The 22,939-nt window shown below is 41.6% G+C and overlaps 1 protein-coding gene across 2 annotated transcripts in view; it reads right to left on the bottom strand.

Annotated features, from left to right (window-relative positions):
- Nucleotides 1-1,751: 1,751 nt before the first annotated feature.
- LOC102798181 (dachshund homolog 2-like) overlaps nucleotides 1,752-22,939 on the bottom strand; it is a 112,654-nt gene continuing 91,466 nt past the window's right edge. The window contains exons 8-12 of one of the 2 annotated variants that reach the window (XM_006803428.3): nucleotides 20,007-20,107; nucleotides 19,065-19,212; nucleotides 18,737-18,913; nucleotides 18,086-18,151; nucleotides 1,752-3,540 (exon numbers count right to left, since the gene is read on the bottom strand). In XM_006803428.3, the coding sequence (XP_006803491.1) occupies nucleotides 3,503-3,540; nucleotides 18,086-18,151; nucleotides 18,737-18,913; nucleotides 19,065-19,212; nucleotides 20,007-20,107 (530 nt within the window). In that variant the 3' untranslated portion in view covers nucleotides 1,752-3,502. Of the gene's footprint in view, nucleotides 3,541-18,014; nucleotides 18,152-18,736; nucleotides 18,914-19,064; nucleotides 19,213-20,006; nucleotides 20,108-22,939 lie in introns of those variants that run through there. The other variant, XM_087834907.1, reaches the window with a different exon arrangement.

Genomic DNA, 22,939 nt, shown 5'->3' on the forward strand with positions numbered 1-22,939 from the left:
AGTCGTGTGACCCCAGAAGCAGATCGGATGAGAGACGCTCAGACATCTGAAGACCAAAGCCAGCCTGTTCTCATGGCAAAACATGAAATGCTAATGAAACAGTAACCTATTTGCTCATGAGCAAAACTCTTCCTGTTAGTCCTGACAATCTGCAGCACATAGTATGGTCTGGAGGCTTTTAAGAGGCAAAGCAGCACCATAGCAATAACAATAACCATGCTTGGTTTGTGGAAACTCTTGTATTTTCACCACTGACAAACAAACAAATGGTTTACACCTGCTTTCTTTTTAATGGTGAGCAGGGGCTGATGGCTGTGGATGCATAAAGACTTCTTGTCCTGTAGAAGTCTATGGAAGAAATCGCCCACTGCCCTACATCTATAAACACAGAATCTCAATAAAAAATGAAGTCAATTTTTAAAATTTTGATTATCTTAAATTTGAGGAGGACTATTCAGGGTGTGCTCGCTGGCTGATGACTTTTAATTAACAAGATGTAAGTTACAACTTGTTAATTACACGTCAATTAACTTGTTAGTGAAACTTCATGTCCTATGTCTGACTTTAATACCATCTGTGATGATTTTTTTTCCAAATCTAACTGAGTAGTTTCTAGTGGTGTGAAATCATCAGTGGTGTGAAATCATCAGTGACACAAACAAACGGAAAGATTCAAGACAGACCCAAACAGGCAACCTTCAAAGATTTCTCCATTTTCAAATGGGCTAAAGCTGACATAAACAGTGAGTGAGTGTAAAAATACTCCTCTGAAAAGGGCGGGTGTGCTTGATTTATAACAAGATAAAATTTTGTGATGAAAATGAATACAAAAAGCAAAAAGTTGGATCATAATGATCAAATCTGTAATCAAAAATTGTATCTGTCGTTGGGCATTTCTGGCTCACCTCTTTCTTTCTCCTTGTTCTCAGACATTCACTTTTAATTATAAAACAAAGCTTGGAAAGTTTCTCAACTTAATTATATTAGATTGATTGATCAGTCTGTTACACTGTTCAACTACTGAAACTTCTTGTCTAAAAAAACTAACATTGCAGTCACTTAAAAACTGCAACTGAAGCTTCAAAGAAAACATTGTGTGAGGTGTGTAGCTATCTACATGATTTATCCACACTCTAGGACAGAGTTCATTTTCTCAAGGGCCTACATTAGAAACATGGTGTGGCCCTCCACAACAGTCCCATGTGGACTGTTGTGGAGGGCCGCACAAACAACATAAGGAGATCAAATTAATATTAAGTAGAATTTAGTTGAGCTTACTAGTGCGGCCCAGTTTCTCATGTGCGCCCTCATGGGGAAATTAATTACTCACCTCTGTCCTGGAGTGCATAATAATGACCTACACAGCCGTTGTGACCTCACCCACTATTTTCTCCATGGGTGCCTAGGATGAAATCGTAATTGTTTTCATCTGAATTTAACTCCTAGTAATCAGACATGCTTGACGCAATGCCTTGCTGTTCGTTCATTACATCCAATTTAAAAATACTCAAGCCACCAGAAATACACTGAGCACAATTGCTTTGCGTAGTTTTTTCCCCCATGTCTGTTAAAAACATAATGATAGAGCATTAAATTCTGTAAACGCAAGGATAACTCAATACAAAAAAGTGTGGTGTCACAGTTCGTAGGACTTTACGGTTCAAAACTCTGCAGAGTGTTTAGATTGTATTAGCTTATGATGCCGTTCACATAAAGTGTGTAAAACACCAGGAGACAGCAGTCATTATAATACTGTATATTTGCAGTCAGCTCAAACCCAGAGAACAGTGACAGACTGAGAGATCATCAGGAGAAAAACATAATAAAACAAAAATCAAGAAAACGCTGAATGTCATTTCTATCTACACTTAATATCCCTTTAAGCCCACCCACCCTGGCCCAGCCCTCCCTCGTTCCTCCCGTACACTTTTCAAATAGTAATTCAACAAATAAACAAAACACGCAGTGGAATAAACAAAACTTCAACACAGTCTGCACTCTTAGTAGGTCAGAAAATCAGGAAGTGAACGCTTTCTGGTGTTTGATGTTGCAGGAGAGCGTCTTCACCTGCGGTACGTTTGATCACTGAAAAGTTCTCAAATCCAACAGAAAAGGAGCAAAACTGAATGAGTTATAGAAAGTTCATAAACCTTTTTTTTCAGGGCAGTTAAAAATAATAATAACAATAACAACAATAATAATAATAAAATAAACTCCCCATCTTTAGTTTGACAAACAACAGAAACTGTACTAACACTTCCTGGTAACAGGAACGGGCATCAAAATGTGAAAAGGTCAAATGTAGAGGAAGAGAATTCGACATACTTTTAGGATAGTATGTGTCTAAAAATCACTCCATTGCAATAAAAAAACAGTTTTTGTTTTTTTGCATTTTGTTTTGTTTTTTGTTTTTTTTGTTTTTTTTTTTCAACTCTTGCATCGTTTCAGAAACTGATTCCATAGGTTTTTTTTAAGGGTGATAGAAAATACTTCATACATCGAAAAGCTGCATCCAACATTTTCAGAGTAATGCCTCCTTTACAGAGAGAGGGAGAGAGAAGACGTCGAAGAGGTAGAGGGGAAAAAAAACAAGTATGAAAGAGAGGAATCGGGCAGTGGGAATATACAGAAGGATGGGAGGGGTTTAATAAAAAGGATTTAAAAAAAATAAGAGGTAGAAATGAAATGAAGAGGTGGTAGGGAGTTCATAAGAGGGGGAAGAAAACGGAGAGTTCAAGTTAAGGAGTGTATGGAGGTTAAAATAAGCCAAACAACAACACAAAAGTTTTCCCATGCATTCTTTTCAGTCCCCGTACGGAAAATAAAAATTAATGAAACACAAGACAGAAATAGCCTCCAAAGTTGTTTTCCTCTTTTCATCTTCAGTTTCTTTCCTTCCTGATATTTTATACATGCCTCCTTTTTATTCATTTATTTATTTATTTGTGTGTTTTTTGTTTCTCTTGTCCAGCGACACACTCAGAGAGCGAGAGTTGAAACTTTTTAGCTCCTGCAAATCATCAACAGCCTTGGATTTTTTTCTTTTAACTGATTTTTCTAAATTATGTCCAACCATGTTGATTCTCATCTGTCCGAATTTGAGAGTATGTTGAAGTCATCCAGCCCATTCACATCTTTCTGCCTCTTTTTTTTTTTTTTCAAATCCTTGGGAATGACTTTCAGTTTTCAGTTTCGGAAACAAATGAGGAACAAGTTCTGCTGCAAGGACAGATAAAGGGGAATGAATGGAGTGAAGTTTGTCTAAAAAGAAGAAGAAGGAGAAAGAGAAGGTAGAGAGACAGGCCCCAAAGTACGTCCAGATAGGGAGTTTGTCTCTTAGTAGTCCCATTTTTATCATAGCAACGTCAAAAAAAGGTCGCTTTGCAGCAAAGATAAGAGTCCCGCCTGGGGAGGTCATATCTGTGGTGATCCAGGCTGCCGTGGAAGTGGGCTGGTGGAGTTCTTCTGTGCAGGGCCGGGATTCTGGAGGCGAAGTCTCCCTCTAGAACATCATGGGAGTCTTCAGAAACGGCCGCGATTCTAGGCAAAAACATAAACACGTCATTTTAAAAAGAAAAAAAAGGTAGCATACAAGCAGCTAGCATAGCACTCAAAGATTCCTGAATCAACAATTATCAGAATTCATGGGTGCAATGGACTGGCGACCTGCCCAGGGTGTAACCCATGTGTCGTCCTTTGACTGCTGGGATAGTCTCCAGGCCTGCCACAACCAAAATGTTTGGGAAAATTCTAGAACAGCAAATATCTTGGTAAAAGTAGAAAAACTGAGTGGGGGGGGGGGGATCCTTTGGCACAAAGTCAGAAAACTCTCAGCTTCTATCATATTTGACTGGTGATTCCAGCAATCCCTATATCCCAGTGATAATAAATTTAAATACTGCCTTAAAATAACTGAAGAACTTGTTTCTTTGGTAAAACAAACCATTGATAAAGTTATGGAAGTGATTGTAAGAAACTAGGCAACTATTTTATTTTTTTAATTATTTTCATTATCTATTTGTATCTTGTAACCCAGCCATGTGGGAAAGCCACAAGCCAGTGATGGTGCTGATCCCAAACCCAGATAAATGGGGAGGGCTGCATCACAAAGGGGACCTGGCATAAAACCTATGCAAAATCAAACATGCAGATCATAAAGAAGAAGCTCTATGTGCATCTTGTGTCTGTCTCCTTAGTAATGTTTCAGTCCTAGGTCAGCAGACTGCAAAAAGCCCAGGTTATACATTTAGATGGCAGAACAATAATTTGTTTGCCAGACCTTTAAAATGACATTAATGGAATAATTTAATGAGAAAAAAAACAGCTTCACACACAACTGGCAAAATATTAACCCCTTAACATCTACCAGGCCAAACACTTAGGGATAAGGTTGGAGATAAGTTGCTCTTTAAGGTCAAAGTTATTATCCAAAACTTGTTTTGGAAAATAACTAGAGTTCTTCTTCTTGACTAGAGTTCTTCTGCTATGAAATTTCCATTTAAGTCTGCCAAATGTGGAAAAAAATCCTTATAAAGGGGTAGATGTGAAGCTAAGGCCCCTGTTACACAGGCCTCGAGACCAGTCTGTGACCTCCTGGAAACCACCAGTCATTGGGGGAAGATGTGTATCCCCTGACACCAACAGCCCACGTGAATGAAAGTTTTTTTTTGTTCACCAGTTGCTGAAGTCTGTGAGGATTCTTGGCTGTCATGGCATCACTTAGGGGTCTGTGTGACTTGGACTTAACCCATTTCCTAACTCTAAATGCATTGCTACAGAGCAGATGAATGCTAAAAGGTTAGCCAGTTTTAAATTGTAATGATGTTTTTTTTACCTTCTTAATGCAATACCTTGAGCTAGTTTGTCTGACCGTCAAATGTGCCAATGCAGTGATTTTACATACTGAAAATACCCCCGTCCAGCTACTGCAAAACTGCTCAAGGAGCTGAAAATTCTTTATTGAGCAACAGGTAAGCTGTACAGTGTGTATATGATGCACTATGATCATGGTTCAAACATGGTTCTAGTAGATGCACCCATGGTATCAGTTTAAAAATCTTTCTCGAGTCATCATTTTCACAAGATTTTGAGAAAACTTGAGCTTGACTTGAACTCAAGGTCAATGAGGTTTGAACTCTTCTGTGATTTTCAGTAGATGCATCTATGCTATTAATTTGAAAATACTCATTCTTGAGTTAGCGTTTTCACAATCTTGGTGATGCCAGCGGGGTGATGACAATAACAAAGACTGAACACTATAATTAACTAAAGGGAGGAGAGGCTAAGAACTGCTGACAATAAAGCTGGGAATCAACCTCAGTATGTAAATCATCAGCAGGTAAAAATGGGGAGCTGGTATGGCCAAAAAACTTGTTTTTGTTGTTTTTATTTCCAGATTGAGAAATTGGCTAATATTAAGCTTGGGAACGACTGCACTAACCCAAAACAGAAATCCAGAAGGTGGTGACACACTATCCCTCTTTCTTTCCTACCTCCACTCTCATATTTATACTCCCTGAAGACTAACTCAGTAAACATTTTCCTCCAAAAATTGGCCATATGAATTAAAATTTCCACTTGTAGCAACTAAAATTGAGCTAAAGTGTCTTTAAGCGCATTAAAAATGCAGAGTTTAAAGTCTAATGAGACGTTTGCACAGGAACTTCACCCTTTCTTTATGATCATTAAAGCAGGAAGTATTTTTTCTTCACTTGTTCTCCCTTTATGCCATTTACGACAGAAATCTCGTCTCTCCAATTTTGCCAGGGTCGACTCTCCCTCCTCTCTTTTTTCTCTCCCTCTCATTTCACCTCCGTCGTTCTCCTTCCGCTCCCCGTAGTGCTGTTGCTGCACCCACCCACACAGGAGCACGTGCGCACACTAAAACCCCGAACACACGCATGCATACAACAGGAACACACACACGTGTGCAAACCTTCCTCTCCCTGCGGTGTCATTGTTTTCTGCGAACGTTGCAAAGTGTTTACATTTCTGCATAACAGCAACCATAAACCTGCCCTCCCTCCTCTTTCCACCCTGCACTTCTCTTTCTCCTGCCCTCTACTACCTTACTACTTTTTTTTAAGCTCTTAGTCATCTTCCTGCCCTCTCGTTTTGTCCTCTGCTCATGATTCTTTGTTATTTGGATATGAAACAGACCCACGGTCTCTGTGTTGGACTTAAAAAAAGAGAAACTTTCTTAAATTTTCTCTTTCATCTCGCGCTCGCCCCTCGTTTCCTCCTTCATATTCCCTGCCTTCCCTCCTTTTCATCCCTCTCATCTCCTGCCCTTCCCTATTTTTATCACTCCACAATCCACTCAAACCCCCTCCTCTCCTCCTCTTTCATCCCTCTATTCTACATGCATCCCCTCCTCCTCCTCACCTCCCCTCTGCTCCCTCCTGTCCTCTATCTGTTACTCTCATATTATTTTTATCCCGCCCCATTCTTCTCTCTGTCCTCTCCTGTCCTTTCTTTTTCTCCTTTAGGCAGCAGGTTTGGCCTGGTGCTTAAAAATTGTCCTGCAACTTAAAGAGTGGAGAGCCGTGCTCATCCCCTCCGACAGTGCTGTCCTTAAAACTCGAACCTGTAACTTCTTCCAGTTAAAATATCAAAAACTTTCACATCAGCTTGCTTTTCTATGGCTGCGCTCATTTTTCCACTGTCCACTGGAACTAATCTGTTTTATTTTTGACCTGTTATTTATTCTTTGTTTGGTGGAAATTTTGAAAATGTCAATTCCAGGTTCCCACAGTTCCAGGAAATCTCTATAAATGTCTTGTTTTGTGCATCTAGCGGTCCAAAAGACATAAAACAGGCAAAGCAGCAGAGCCTCACGTCTGAGCAGCTGCACCCAGAGCGTAATTTGAGATTTTGCCTGAATATTGAACTTATGTGTAAAGATTCTGCATAAGGAAGTGCAAAATTATTGGCCCCGCAGGCGAATTCATACCAAACGAGCCCTTATTCACCTTGCATTTGTGGCCCACAAGGGCAAAAGCAGGCATTTGTTTTTTATGTACGGTATCATTGAAGTAAAGGGCTTTTTTGAAAGTATAACAGTGTTTGGTAAATTCAATGTCCATCCATCCATCCAGCTTCTGACACTTATCTGGGTCTGGGTCCAGAAGCCCAGACCACACTTGCCCCAGCCACCTTCTTCTGCTCATGTGGGGAAACACACGAGCATCTCTGCACCAGCTGAGAAACAGGTCTACCCCGGGGTCTCCTCCCAGTAGGACATTACTGAAACACTACTTTATGTTTTGGTCACACACACACACCCAACTGGCAACTATCCTAGAATAAAATGTGTATTCTTGGAGGTTGCTGGTAGTCACTATATGAAATTGGTTGCAAAGAAGTATACAGTGTTGCACAACCTCTTTGTGACTTTGGCTTCAAACTAAAAGTTGTGCGTTATTCGATGCAACAGTCTCCATTCTATTACCCACTTTTCCCAGTTTTGCTACCACTCAGCGAGTGTTTGCAGACGTAATCTATCGAAGCGACAATCTGCTTCCAACCAAAGCAATCTTAAGGAGACTTTTGGTAAGCACTCCCTTGGTGACCGATTTTATCTATCAACACTCAGCAAATGCCAACATGGAAATTCCTCAGAGGTTGTCAGGTGGTTGCCAACCAGTCTCTAGGCCTGCGTGACTGAGACCTTAGGTAGCACTTTACTCACTGTTCATTTATTTTGATTACAGACCACTTAAGAATGTAAATAATGTAAGAGTATATACAGTGGGGCAAAAAAGTATTTAGTCAGCCACCGATTGTGCAAGTTCCCCCACTTAAAATGATGACAGAGGTCAGTAATTTGCACCAGAGGTACACTTCAACTGTGAGAGACAGAATGTGAAAAAAAAATCCATGAATTCACATGGTAGGATTTGTAAAGAATTTATTCGTAAATCAGGGTGGAAAATAAGTATTTGGTCACCTCAAACAAGGAAAATCCCTGGCTCTCACAGACCTGTAACGTCTTCTGTAAGAAGCTTTTCTGTCCCCCACTCGTTACCTGTATGAATGGCACCTGTTTGACCTCATCATCTGTATAAAAGACACCTGTCCACAGCCTCAACCAGTCAGACTCCAAACTCCGCCATGGCCAAGACCAAAGAGCTTTTGAAGGACACCAGGAAAAGAATTGTAGACCTGCACCAGACTGGGAAGAGTGAATCTACAATAGGCAAGCAGCTTGGTGTGAAAAAATCAACTGTGGGAGCAATCATCAGAAAATGGAAGACATACAAGACCACTGATAATCTCCCTCGATCTGGGGCTCCACGCAAGATCTCATCCCGTGGGGTCAAAATGATCATGAGAACGGTGAGCAAAGATCCCAGAACCACACGGGGGGACCTGGTGAATGACCTGCAGAGAGCTGGGACCAAAGTAACAAAGGTCACCATCAGTAACACACTACAACGGCAGGGAATCAAATCCCGCAGTGCCAGACGTGTTCCGCTGCTGAAGCCAGTGCATGTCCAGGCCCGTCTGAAGTTTGCCAGAGAGCACATGGATGATACAGCAGAGGATTGGGAGAATGTCATGTGGTCAGATGAAACCAAAGTAGAACTTTTTGGTATAAACTCAACTCGTCGTGTTTGGAGGAAGAAGAATACTGAGTTGCATCCCAAGAACACCATACCTACTGTGAAGCATGGGGGTGGAAACATCATGCTATGGGGCTGTTTTTCTGCCAAGGGGACAGGACGACTGATCCGTGTTAAGGACAGAATGAATGGGGCCAAGTATCGTGAGATTTTGAGCCAAAACCTCCTTCCATCAGTGAGAACTTTGAAGATGAAACGAGGCTGGGTCTTCCAACATAACAATGATCCAAAACACACCGCCCGGGCAACAAAGGAGTGGCTCCGTAAGAAGCATTTGAAAGTCCTGGAGTGGCCTAGCCAGTCTCCAGACCTCAACCCCATAGAAAATCTATGGGGTTGAGGCCCCAAAACATCACTGCTCTTGAGAAGATCTGCATGGAGGAATGGGCCAAAATACCAGCTACTGTGTGTGCAAACCTGGTAAAGACCTATAGTAAACGTTTGACCTCTGTTATTGCCAACAAAGGTTATGTTACAAAGTATTGAGTTGTATTTTTGTTATTGACCAAATATTTATTTTCCACCCTGATTTACGAATAAATTCTTTACAAATCCTACCATGTGAATTCATGGATTTTTTTTTCACATTCTGTCTCTCACAGTTGAAGTGTACCTCTGGTGCAAATTACTGACCTCTGTCATCATTTTAAGTGGGGGAACTTGCACAATCGGTGGCTGACTAAATACTTTTTTGCCCCACTGTACATTCAGAATAGCAAATGTAAGTTCAAAGTAATACGTGATGTATTACTGTTTGACTGAACTGTGTGTGTTTAGGAAGAGCACAAGAGGCCCACAGTCAGGAAAATCAGTCCATGTTCCAGGGATATTTGTGGGTCAAATTATACTACATTGTGTGTCCCTGAGCATAAATCTATAGATGCAGTTTGTGGCCCATAATTCATAAAGACATATGTATGGATTAAATTTAACCTTTAATTTAAATTGACTCTCTTCCTCACAGTCTTGGTACTTTTCCTTTGGTGGAAGTAAAGAATCCTCCAAAGTGCAGTCAACACAGCTGTAGCATGTGGATGCTCAGAAGAAAGCAAACCGCCAAACTTTTATTGATAATCTGATAATATGCAAACATTTAAAACATCAATATTACAGTATGTTGTTGCAACACTGTGTGTATGTATTTTGAGTTTTAGACTGTTGGGTGGAACCAAATGAAACCTTAGGCCAACACATCATGCTGGGCAAAAATACTTTCCAATATTTTCCTCGAGGAAAGAAAAACCAAATAATCAACAAAAATACATCTGTAATAAAAGTAATTGTTACTTGAAGCCCTTAATGAATTGTCTAGTATTTAATCATTTTTACAAAATAGCACCAAATGTGTCCATCACATTTTTCCCAATGCCCAAATCAACAAATCACTTGTTTTGTTCACGAAACGCCCAAATATTCAGTTCAGTGTCAAAGAAGACAAAAGAAAACCAGGAAGCTGTGAATTACTGGCTGTTTCTGCTCCAAACATTCATTTCCAGACTAAGAATAACTCGCTTTTCCTTTTTCTTCTCTGACATTTTATTACTGATTTCTTTTCTTCAAATTATCTGTCTGCTAAAATAAAAGAAATAACAAAACATGAAGTAGCTGAGTCTTTGTGAGTCTGAGTCTTGCCTTTTTGTAACTGCTTTGGTACATTTCCCTCTCACCTCTATCTGTCACTATAAAATACACCTCCAGCCCACGTGCGTGTGTGTGTGTGTGTGTGTGTGTGTGTGTGTGTGTGTGTGTCTGCTGTCGTAGTTAAAAATGACGCTGACCTGCCTTGTTAAAAGTCTATCAGCAGGGTGGAGAAAATGTCACCAGGTCTCGGAACAAGGTCACATTTTTCAACTCCGTCCCAAGGAACCTGCTTAGTCTTCCTCCACCTTCTCCCCTCCTCCTCCTCCTCCTGCTGCCCTCCTTTCCCACCTCTTCCTCTACTGCACCCCATATTTCCTCTCCGGTTTGTTCATCTTTTTTAATCCTCACTGTTTCACTTCTTCTCTAACCCTTCCTCTGCTCCCCCTTCACGTGTCCGGGACGCCATATAAAAATGATGTCCATATACGCACGGACACCCTCTCATCCTGCTCTTTCCACCTAACATGTGGTATCCTTTGATTTTTCCCTCCTCTTTTTCCATACATTTACTCTTATCCTGTCTTCCTTTGCTTTCTTCCCCTCGCTCCATCAACCTTTTCTCCCTGCTTCATTTTACTGCTTTTAACTCATCATCCTCTTCCTTTCTTCCACTTACCTTTCCTTATCCTTTCTTTTCATTCATTCTGACATCATTTTCCTCTTCTCTTTCTCCATCTCAGTCAAACCTTTCTCCTTTTTCTCCGTCCTCCATGTTATTTGTCCCTTCTCTTGTTTGTTTTCACTCCACACCCTTCTTCCAGCCCATATTTGCCTTTTCCCTCTCAAATCCTTCCCTTTCCACATCTCTCTTTTTCCCAAATCTCCCTTTCTCTCCCATTTCTCTTCCTACTTTTGGCCATGTTTCTATTTTATATTCCTTCAGTTTTCCCCTTTTCACCATCTCAATCATTTAACTTCCTCCTTCAGAGCCTCCCACCCCACAACCTCTAAATCTTCTCCACTTTCTTCGCCCTCTCCCCCTTTCTAACTTCCTTTTCTCTGTCTTAATTTCCCTCCATTCTTTTTTTTTTTACATGGCCAATTAGCCTGGTCAGCTTTTAACAACCAAATGAAACGGATCTCACTTCCTTTCTTTTTAACCCTCTCTCGCTTTCCCTCCCTTGCTTATCGTTTTTCCCTCCCTTCGTTCTCTCTCTTTTTGATTGTAATGCGATGTCTTTCTTTGTATTCAGCACTTTTCTTCCTCACTCGTTAATTAAGAGTGTGGAAGGTGAGAGAGGCAGGGGAGAGGTGTGTGTGTGTTTGTGTGTAAGTAAACCACCATAGGTGCAAAATGCTTTTATGGCAGGAGGGATGAGTGTGTATTTGTCTATGTGTGTGTGTGCAAAGGGGTCCTACTGGGCCAATCAACATTAATGAAATCAGGTGGGTCTGTGTGTGTGTGTGTGTGTGTGTTTTTGTCGGAGTGCTTGGCTTGCAGAAGAGAGGGGATCTAAAAGGGGTCTAAAGAGGAGTGAGAGCTAATTAGAGTTCCCTGTCTCACAAGAGTGTGGATCAAACACACACAGAAATGCACAACTACAGGTACAGAGCACACACACACACACACACGGTGTGCGCCTGTAGATATTCATTTATACACACGCTGAGTTTCAAGTGAAGGTTTTCAATGTCAGGGAGGACTGAGCACAGCTGGTGGAAAGAGGACAACACATGCATACTAACACAGACGCACACACCGGCGCTGTACTTGTGAGGACCCTCATTGGCATAATGCACTTCCAAACCAATAACTCGGACTTGGACCTTTCCTGCACTTCAGCTCAACTTTTCAACCCCCTCCACCTGAAAACAGTCAGACTCCAGCGCCGCTTCCTTCAAGTTATGTTCATCTGCAGCCGGAGGTTAAAGTGGGCCGGACCCATCCGCAGAGGTGCACCTTTGATTAATAAGTAAATAAGTCTGTTTGGCAGTTTCATAAATAATAAAGTAAAGCAAGTTCATTTTTCATGTGCTACAGCCTGCCGTTCTTTCCACCCGCGGCCACGGAGAAGCTCAACAAATCAGAAACTAATGTCACCCCACTGTCCCACCCCGCAACCAACACACGTCCTTTTAACAGTCGGCACTCATTTTATCCATTTACATCTATGTGTGCCAAAGACATCACCGATTTACTATCGCCTATTTAATCCCAACAGTAGCCATGCTCTTATTTTGAAAGAGCCTAGACTTAACCACCTAGCTCCAGGCCTTCCTGTCTTGTGTTTTTCCTTAAGGTCATCTGATCAGGTCGCCATTATAGTCTCTCATCCTGGACCACAGCTGGAGATGGTGGTGGTACTTATTCTGCTTTGCAGCGTTAGTGAGCGACACTCAGGAGCACCATCAGTCCAAGAAGGTGGACTTTGTGGAGGTGGTGGTACTATGTATTTTTCTTTACATTTTGGGTGTGGCTGCTTGCATGTCTTACTGCCACCACCTCAGCATCAACGGCTGTTACACACCAAGCGCATTGTGAAGAAAACAAGAACATTAAATTCTGGGGGTTTTTTCGGATCCGAAGTTGTCCAAAAGTGTTAGTTTTTGTTAAAAATTCATCCTCAAAAATGCACACAAATAAAAAAAGGAAATCGACATCAAGCATTAATGAGATGGTCCTGATGGTTCTAAACAAGAAAATTAAGAAACTGAGATTCTGGGTTCATCCAGTGATGGCTTGATCCAGCAGTTGAAGCTTTCGTACATATTTCAGGATGTCAGTGGAGCACTTTGAGCTCAGAGTTGGGACCACATTTCAGGAGGCAGAGAGCGATTTGAGAGGTATAATCAGTACTGTTGCACGTTTTGAGCTACGAGCACACCTGTTGCCTAATGCAGTGGTCTGATTGGGCATATCCGTTTATTCTGAATTTGTCCGGTGACATCACGTGGTTCGTGTGATTAACAGGTGAGTCTAAAACATTTTTAGCTTGCCTAATTGTTATGCGTCTGATGTGCAGAGGCCCTAATTCAATGGGGAAAAAAATCTAATCTACTCAACAAACATCACCAAACAAATGCGTGTCCATCTGTTCTGCTACACAGCGGCACTGTAGCTGTATTTACAGAGAGTTTACAACATTACTGGATGTAAACTTTACTTTTAAAGATGGAGAGAGCTGCCAGAAGGACAGGGCAGCAGAGGATGTCGTGGTGCTGTTAAGGATAAAGTCTGCTCATCAACTTAATCTAACAAAGTGGGAGAAATTTAAAGCCCACACGAGTATTGCCATTTATTTATGAGTTACATTAATCAGACAGGCTATATAATGTGTTGTTAAAGTTCCATTTTGGCTCTTTTACATTGAAAAATATATTTTAAATGAACAATTTTTTGTTATTTAAAGGCTCGTGGAGCGTATTAATAATTTTTAATAAGTTCTTGTAGTAAAATGTGAGGTAATGGATTGGTTAGGTTAGATCATGATGGCATTTGATTATTCATTTTAAGCTGGAAAGCAGCCATGAAGCTACGACAGTCCAGTGACAGTATGACAGTTATGGAGGCTTGTTTCTTGTTTGCATAGATAAGCTGAAAGTTTAGGTTATTATCTCGAAATTTAGAGTGAGGAAGTTGAAACTTTGAGATAATAACCTGAAATTTTGACTTGTGGATGGGTAATTTTTTTTCTTACAGTTGTGCAAACAAGCTTTCCCACCATACAACACAGAACGGAGCTGGCTAAATCCACAAAGTCTAGTAACCCCCAGAGCGACAGCAGTAGCACTGGTCAGAAAACAGGCATGTCACTATTTCCTTAACTGCCAAATCCCACTTTAACCTTCTATTTGACTAAACCGTCGTCTCACTTTCAGGCAGCTTGAACTGAAGTTGTCAGGAGGAGTGCAGAGCTTGCGACTCTCTCATTTGAGCCCAGGCTGTAGTTAAACGCAGGTGACGAAATCAGTTTTGCTTGAGTTAGACACGACTGTGGTTTTAGTGAAATATAAATAAACTCACTCTGGAATTTGTCTTTAAACCAGACTTGGATCTTTTCTTTAACCAAGTGCTGCTGGCATCTAAAAATAACCCGGCATATGTTTAGACTCTGCAACTCTCAAAATATGCTGATTAACCTTACTACAGTCCTTTTAAAATGTGTTTGCTGTGAGTAATAACAAAGAATTTTCAAAATGTCTAAGCTTTTAAGAAAGTCTGCACTCTATTAAAATGTCTTCCAACTGAACAGCTCACTACTTTTGAAGAAATGTAAACTCAAATAAATGCAAGTTTTGACTTAAAGATTGATCTTTCTCTTTGCTTCACTTTGCAAAATCTTTGTTAAATAATGTCCTTTGTCTTTGAAAATGGAAACAATTTCCAAAAGATTGTCAAGGATGTTTCTAATGTTGTTGGTCTCTTTCCTCTTACTTTCTGTATTTACCCCACCTCCCCGAGTAAGCTCCCGATGATGGTGGGGAGAAAGAAGTCCCCAATGACAGGAAGAGCAATGTGGTCAAAGGAGCTTGCAAAGAAAAGCGTCTGGACTTCTTTAAGTTACTTGAAGACGTTTCACCTCTCATCCGAGAAGCTTCTTCAGTTCTAAGGTCAAATGGTGGAGAGTCCCAGATATAAACCTAGTGGGAGTGTCCCCCCACAGAGGGACAAAAGGACCCCCTGATGATCCTCTAATCGCCTGAGCGAAGGTGTGGAACTGTGTGTGGGTCCCAATCAACCAGAGTTTCGGGTGAGTTCATTGTGAAACCTGGCCCCACCTTATCATGCGAATTCCTGAGGTCAGATGGCCCAGGGTGTGAGTGGGCCTTAAGGCGTCTGGGAAGGGATCTCAAAACTGGATTATAGATGGCAGAGAGTTGGTGTCGTAAACCACCGCCTCTGTTCAAAGATGGTCGCTCACAGTGGACATAGATGGCTTCTTTCACTCCTCTTTCAAACCATCTGTCCTCTCTGTCCAAAATGTGAACATTGGCATCCTCGAAAGAGTGTCCTTTATCCTTAAGATGCAGATGGACAGCTGAATCTTGTCCTGTGGAGGTGGCTCTTCTGTGTTGTGCCATGCGCTTGTGAAGTGGCTGTTTGGTCTCTCCAATGTAGAGGTCTGGGCATTCCTCGCTGCACTGTACGGCATACACCACATTGTTAAGTCTGTGTTTTGGCGTTTTGTCTTTCGGGTGAACCAGTTTCTGTCTGAGTGTGTTGCTGGGTCTGAAGTACACCGGGATGTCATGCTTGGAGAAAACCCTCCTGAGTTTCTCTGATACATCGGCTACATAGGGGATGACAATGTTGTTGCGTCTGTCCTTCTTAACCTCCCTCACTGGTGTCTGATCTTCTTTTCTGTGCCGCTTTGCTGACTTTAAAAACGCCCATTTAGGATAGCTGCACGTTTTGAGTGCTTCCTTTACATGTGTGTGTTCCTTCTTTTTCCCTTCAGGCTTAGAGGGAACATGTTCTGCCCGGTGGTGTAGGGTCCTAATTACTCCAAGTTTGTGTTCCAGAGGGTGAAGGGAGTCAAACAGGAGGTACTGGTCCGTGTGTGTGGGCTTCCAGTAAACTTCGATGTTGAGGTTGCCATTCTCTTCAATGTGCACAGCGCAGTCCAGGAAAGGCAAACAGTCGTCCTTTGTGTCTTCCCTGGTGAACTTGATGTTTTTGTCCACAGCGTTGATGTGCGCAGTGAAGGATTCCACTTCTTGTGTCTTGATTTTGACCCAGGTGTCGTCTACATATCTGTACCAGTGGCTGGGTACTCTTCCTTTGAAAGAGCCAAGAGCCTTCCTTTCCACTTCCTCCATGTAAAGGTTGGCTACGATAGGTGACACGGGGGAGCCCATGGCACAGCCATGTTTTTGTCTGTAATAGCCTTCGTTGTATTTGAAATATGTAGTGGTGAGGCAGAGGTCTAACAGTGTGCAAATCTGATTGGGTGTGAAGTTGGTCCTGTCCTCCAAGGAGCTGTCTTCTTGTAGTCGTTTTCTGACAGTCTCCACTGCCTCCGTGGTGGGTATGCAAGTGAAGAGAGAGACTACATCAAAGGACACCATGGTTTCATCTGGATCCAGGGTAAGTTTCTGGACCTTGTCAGTGAAGTCGGTGGAGTTCTTGATGTGGTGTGGGGTGTTCCCCACGAGAGGAGCAAGGATGGTAGCAAGGTGTTTTGCAATGTTATAAGTGGCTGAGTTTATGCTACTGACTATGGGTCTGAGTGGAACGGCTTCCTTGTGGATTTTAGGAAGTCCGTAAATGCAGGGTATGGCATCCCCTGGATAAAGGCGGTGATATGTAAGGCGGTCAATGATTTTGTCCTTTTCCAAGTCTTGAAGGCAAGCTATAACTTTCTTTTTGTAGCTGCTTGTGGGGTCTCGCTTTAAGGCTTCGTAGGTATTGTTGTCACTGAGGATAGTAGTGATCTTTGTATGGTAATCTGTAGTGTTTAGGACCACCGTGCATCTTCCCTTATCCGCTGGTAAAACAGTGATGTTGTGGTCTTTGCTCAGGCATGTCCCTATTTTCTTAATTGTTCAACCTATAGTTTGATTTTAAAATAATCAAAAAATATTGTTTATCTTTTTCTAAAACTTTATACATTTCTTAAAAACCTTAAACTGGTCCAGACAAAGATGGAAGTACAAGAAGATGTGCACACAAATACACTTAGTACACTCACCAGCTACTTTGTCAGGTACACCCAGAGCCCTTAAGTAAGTCAGAGTTGTGTCAGCTGGGGTTCAGAATTCAGGGTTGTCACGTGGGTCATGTATGGGTGCATAGAAGGCAGTTGAAACACTGCATCTGAAACTTCTGTGCTATATATATCGCGCACCTAGCGTATTTCGATAACTTTCAGAACTACTGGAAGGCTCCAGGATCTGCCATTGCTGTAAAAAAACCAAAAACAAAACTCCACTGGAATGAACGGAGATGACGTAACTCTTCCATTTAATGGCTCTGGATACAGTTGGTCAGTTGCTTGCTAATGCAGAACTCTAATCAGCCAATCGCATACAGACATAGTCAAAATGACCTGCTGAAAGCCTGCAAGTTCTCAGCCATTAAGGTCAGGGTGGGCTTTAGAACTTTAAAATAAAGTTAAAGTGAAGACGTTTTTAAATGGAGTGGGAGATTCACATCATGGCTGACAAATCTGCAGCAGCTGTGTGATGCTGTCATGTCAATGGACCAAAATCTCTGAGGAATGTTTCCAGAACCTTGACAAATGTGCGCCATGAAGAATGAAGGCAGTTCTGAAGGTACAAGGAGCTCCAGCCTGCTAGTAGAAGTGGCTGGCAAGTATAATTTTCAGTGTTTGTTGCTCAGTTGGTTTCCCAACAGTGTTTATGCAGAATAACGGGCCAATAAGAACTTTCCAAACAAGTAGCCTTGATACAAAGTCGCTTTTGCCAAGTAGCTCAGTCACTCTGTTCTTGTTATTGTTGGTATCTCAATGACATGTTCTTTTAGTCTTTTTATAGAAAAACGTGTTTCTACAGGACAGTTAAAAAAAAAGCAGGATTAGTTCCCATGAATATTATTTACTGTCAAATCTAAAACACGCTGGAATTCCAGCACAGAGAGCTTAAAGCCCTGCGTATTGACACGCAGCTGTCACACACTTAAACGTACACTCTGTGAAATATTTACAGTCGTCGTCACATGCGTGTCTGTTGAGGTGCACATCAAAGGGAGGCCACTGCGCCTGCTTAACGTCTCCACTGATCTCAAATGGGCCCCAACGCACACATGTGCCTGCCATGTGTGTGTCTGTTAACGTATGGGACTTTGCGTCATGTTGTTTGCGCGTGTGTGTATCGGCGTGACTGTGTCTGAATGAGCACGCGCTTGTGTGTGTGGATACCTTGTACAGCGCCGTTGTCTTGCTGGTTCCCATTAACTTCAGGTTTGTCCTCGGCTACAGCAGCGTCTGGTTTGCAACACAAAGACAAGACAGAGTCTCAGTGGGTCGGCCAATAAAAAACAAACAGCACCTTGTAACTGCGTGCAGGTGAAAGACAAACCGGATCCACAGAGGGTCCAGCCCCAGACAGTGTTTTTTTTTTCTTTTTTTTTCGTGAGAATTACATCGGTGGGCGTTGCTATGCTTCTTTTCTCCTTATTAATGATAAACAGACATAGTCACTGCCATCGGCCTGCACAGGAACACCAACCTGAAGCAAACGTGGAGCTGCTTCTACGAGACGTAGTGCTGCAAACTGTGCTGGCGTTGTTTTTCTGCAGCGGTGCCACGCAGACAGATTAACTGCACGTTTACTGCTGCTGGTGATTATTCCGAATTTTATGGAAGGACGACAGAAAAACAGCAGCAGCCTGTAACTCTGCTTTTAAAGCTGCTTGTTAGGGTAAACAAGAGGCTGAAGGGGGGGAAATCATTCATCTAACAGGCAAACATTTAAGCAGTTTTAAACGCAGGCAGTTCGAGCTAAAGCGACAAAGGGAAGAATTTAAAAAGACAAAAGAAGAAGAAGTAGGAGGCGGCGAGAAAACAAACCGTTCTTTTTGTTGTTGTTGTTGTTGGCAGCGTGCAGCGGCTCAGGAGAAGGGGAGGACGAGGACGAGTGTTTCAGAGCGTCCTCCACTCTCTCCCTCCTCTTCGACTCGAACTCCAGCGCCTCCTGCAGCTTCCTCTTGGCCTTCTTCTCCTTCTTCAGCCGCTTCTGGATGGAGGCTGGAGGAAGAAGATAGCTCGTTTTGTATCTACCATGTAACTCACTGGCAAATTTCCATTCTTTCTAACGGCCCCTTTATGTTCTAACATTGCTTTTGAGGCTCATCTTCAAAGAACTTGTCAAATGCCCCCCTCCTCCTCCTCCTCTAACCTCTGCTCTGTAGTTCAGAGGTGAGCTGTCGTTCCAGACTCTCTCTCATCTCCCGTTCCCTGTAGAGCTCCATCTTCAGCTCCCTCTTCTCCGCCTGGATCTGTTTGTCCTGCGCCCGGGCGTTCTCCACAGCCACCTTCAGCAGGCCCTGAGTGCACAGATTGGCGTTTATAACCTCTAACACTGTTCAGGACGTGCAGATGAGACAAAGACCTGCCGTGTTGTCAGTGTTTAAATTAGGAGTACTTAGAAAAAAAAGAAAAGAAATTAAATCCCAATTTGTATATATGAATTTTTCTTTTGTATAAGTTAAAGTGAATCTGCCAAATTATATTATTTTTACCCATTTTTAATTTTTTCAAGGACTTCTTTAGTGAAACAGAGAGCTGAGGAGAGAAATCACGATTACCGACTGTGACCATGCATGTTTGTTTCCTTACTTTAGTTAGTGCTCATTACAAAAGCATCAGCTCTGTTACATCATGTTCAAGTGAATGTTTAACTCATTAACCCACTGTCCCTCCTCTGCACATGTCCAAACTTTGTCTTCAAACCACTCAGCCTGAGCTGTCCCTCATTTCTAATCGTGTCCACCTTGTCTTTTTAACAGCACCGCCATCTACATCCTCTTCATCTTTCTCTCTCAGATCACTCCTCGTCACCCACTCTGTTCGTCACCTCTCTTTGTTGACCCCAGGTATTCAAACTCATCCACCCTCACTACCACCTGCTTCCCTCTCATTCACACACACGTATTTCTTCTTGCTTCTCATTCCAAACATATGCAACCATAAGAATTATATGACCTAATGTAATATTGCTGTAGTGTTCTTTGCAGTAGCATTAAAAAAGTGCAATAAGTCCCTCGTACTCCTGGAGTCCATCTGCTGCCTTTTCCCAGTGGCTGTTAAAGCGACAGTGACAGTGAGAACAGCATCACACCTGTATGTTGGTGAGGAGGGTCTCCACTGACGACAGGCCGTCAGCGAACAGGAACGGAGCAGGAAACCCGGGCGGCAGGGTTTGTCCGAGCGGAGACTCCTCTGTGAGAAACAGTGAACAGAGCAGGCAACTTTAAATATTTTGGACCTGATGAAATGGTTTATTTGCCTGGTTCATTTAAGATGCTGTCTTAATTTATGAGGACCCTGCTCCACAAATTCAAAAAAAGAAGAAAGGTTCCTTCGACAGTACTTGTCACGAAGTCGGAGTGAAGTTTATGAAATGTTTACTAAGGTATAAAAGGCAACGAAGCAGCGTCACAGAAATCAATTACACCAAACCCACACACACACACACTCTGAGGTCGTTAGTATTCAGACAATCATGTGGGGTACTAATTGGCAAGGATTAAAGACATCCTTGATTTGTGTGTGTATGCGTGTGTGTTCATTGTGAGTGCGTCACAGTGTCTGCTCAGCCTTTAATGCCTAACACACTGACAACTGGGTTAACTCTGCTGTGAAATTAACGCTGATTAAGATGCACTCTAACACACACACACACACACAAAAAAAATCTCCATCCCCTATCTGCCACTTCATCCACACATCCCTCGACTACCTTTCCCATCGTTCCTAGATCTTCCTTCATCATTTATTTCTCCACCTCAGCTCATCTCTTTTCTTCATCTTCATCTTTTCATGCTTCTTTTTTCCCTCCGTTACTCTTTTCCCCATTTCCTTAAATCCATGTCAGGTTATTCTTTCTATCGTTTCAACCCTTTTTCTCTTCCCTGCTCCTTTCCTTATTTCTCTGCAATTACTCTGCAATTAATTTCCTTATTTCTGTTCCTCCTTCTATGTTAAACTTCTAGTTTGTGGTTTTTGGCAAACAAGCTTTAAGGTAGAAACTGACCATCTTCCAGTTGCCAGTCCAGTACTGACACACCTTTAGCTCTGTTTTTGGTCCCTACGAACATTTTTGTCACTTCTGAATGATCAACTCATAATGCTCTGCAAGTTTGCCACTATGAGCAAGCCCTTTTACACTAACTACAATATTTGTTATTTCTCATTTATAGCTGCTTTGAGCCTCAAAATGCTTCTTTTTCTGCTTTATCTCCTTATTATGTTTCCATCTTCACTGATTCATCACCTCCATTTTTTTTTATTCCTCTGCTTTTCACTCTGACCTCTGCCACCCCTTTCATTATCAAACACTGAAAACGGCCAGGCTTTTCATATATTTGCCCTGATTTCTTTCACCAAAATATGTTTGGCCAAAAAATAAATAATGAATAAATAAAGGGTAGAGACGGTGAAGAGGTGGAAGAGCAGAGAATGATTTAAGAAAAAAAGGTAGATTAAATAAGGAGCACAAACAAGGAGATAGTAAAGGAAGAAAAACAGGAGCTGGAGGAAATGGTTGGATCAGTGTTAGACATATTTGAGCTTTTATTTTGAAAAATCTATAGATGGTGAAAGAGATTCATTGTTGGCTGGCTACAATTTGAAGTTTATACCATTCATACTACAGCTCATACTACTAAAGAAAGAATAAAAAACACTATGAAATTTCATGTCAACTTCCAAGTTTCCATTTAAAGAAAAGACACAATAAAAATACAACCAAGGATTTGAAGCGCTGTCAGGCCATTTTTGATAACAAGTTTGGTTTATTATGTTGCTCTGCTACAGTAATTACTGCACTATACCGTCCAGATGGAGCGAGGCCACAGGGAACATTATGGTCTGTTAACACCCCAGAGAGGAGCGGCAGCACTTCCTGTGTCTTTTTGTGGCTTTTAAAAGTTTTTTTACTCAATACATAATTTTTTAAATTCTTATTGAATCACTCTCCAACAATACCAACTACACTACAGACACAGTAACTATTGTAGGTTACTTTTCTGTCTATCTGAAAATAAAACATAAAATAGACTAAAAAATTATTTTAGCACATAAACTCCTAAAGACTTAGGAGTCAAATTATCCTAACATATGTATTTTGCTCTAGAGTGAATCATTTGTATAATATTTGATTTTTGTGGCATTTAACAATCTTAAATTTACCGGAAGGCAAAGAATTCATTATATACATGGAAAATGTAGGTTTATTATTTATAACTAATGTATAAAGAACGTATATAGAATAATTCTAAACTTCAATTAAATGGTAAATGTACTTAAAGCAGCTTCTTACAAAAGGCTCATTCAGCCACATTTTTTCCATACCAAGAACTTTGAATCTAACGTTCACGGGATCTTGCCCATAGACTTTTTGACATGCAGGTTGGAGGAACCACAACCAAACCACCATCCTTCCAATTAGTAGATCCAATCAAACTCAACAACTTGATTTGTAACATGTCCTTTTTTAGAATGTCAAAATGCAACAGCACAACAAGCTGTTAAAAAAACAAACAAAAAACAGTCTGCTTGATGGAGTTTTTGTGCTTTCCAGCGTCCTCTGCAGTGCATCACCCCTCTTTCACCCACATCTGATAATCTTCAGACAGGAAAGGAGACGACCCCGTTCATTTACCGACATCAAAAGCAGTCTTTGAGAATTTCAGAGTCAAGTAAATATGCGTAAATGACCCGGTTCTGTAAAGCGTTCTGCAGAATGACGCTCAGGTTAGGGTTCATCCTTTCACACGCAGGAGTGCAGCTGCTCCATCATTTAAAAAAATTTTTTCACAGACAAACTTCATAGCAAGCAGCTTGATGCGGCCTCCGTAAAAGAGTAGACTCTTCTGGAATCACTTTTCTGGAATCACAAGCATCGTCTTGAGTCATCTCTGGTAGCGACACTGTAGCTAGAACTTAATGCACCTGGTTTATTCCCACCCATTATTTTAGGTGGCCATCAGTGCTTCCCTTTTAGCTTCTACTACAAGCACCTATGGTAACAATTTGGAAATCCTACATCGC

This window comes from Neolamprologus brichardi, chromosome 3, assembly GCF_056152115.1.
Source record: "Neolamprologus brichardi isolate AB-2024 chromosome 3, ASM5615211v1, whole genome shotgun sequence".
NCBI lineage: Eukaryota > Metazoa > Chordata > Actinopteri > Cichliformes > Cichlidae > Neolamprologus > Neolamprologus brichardi.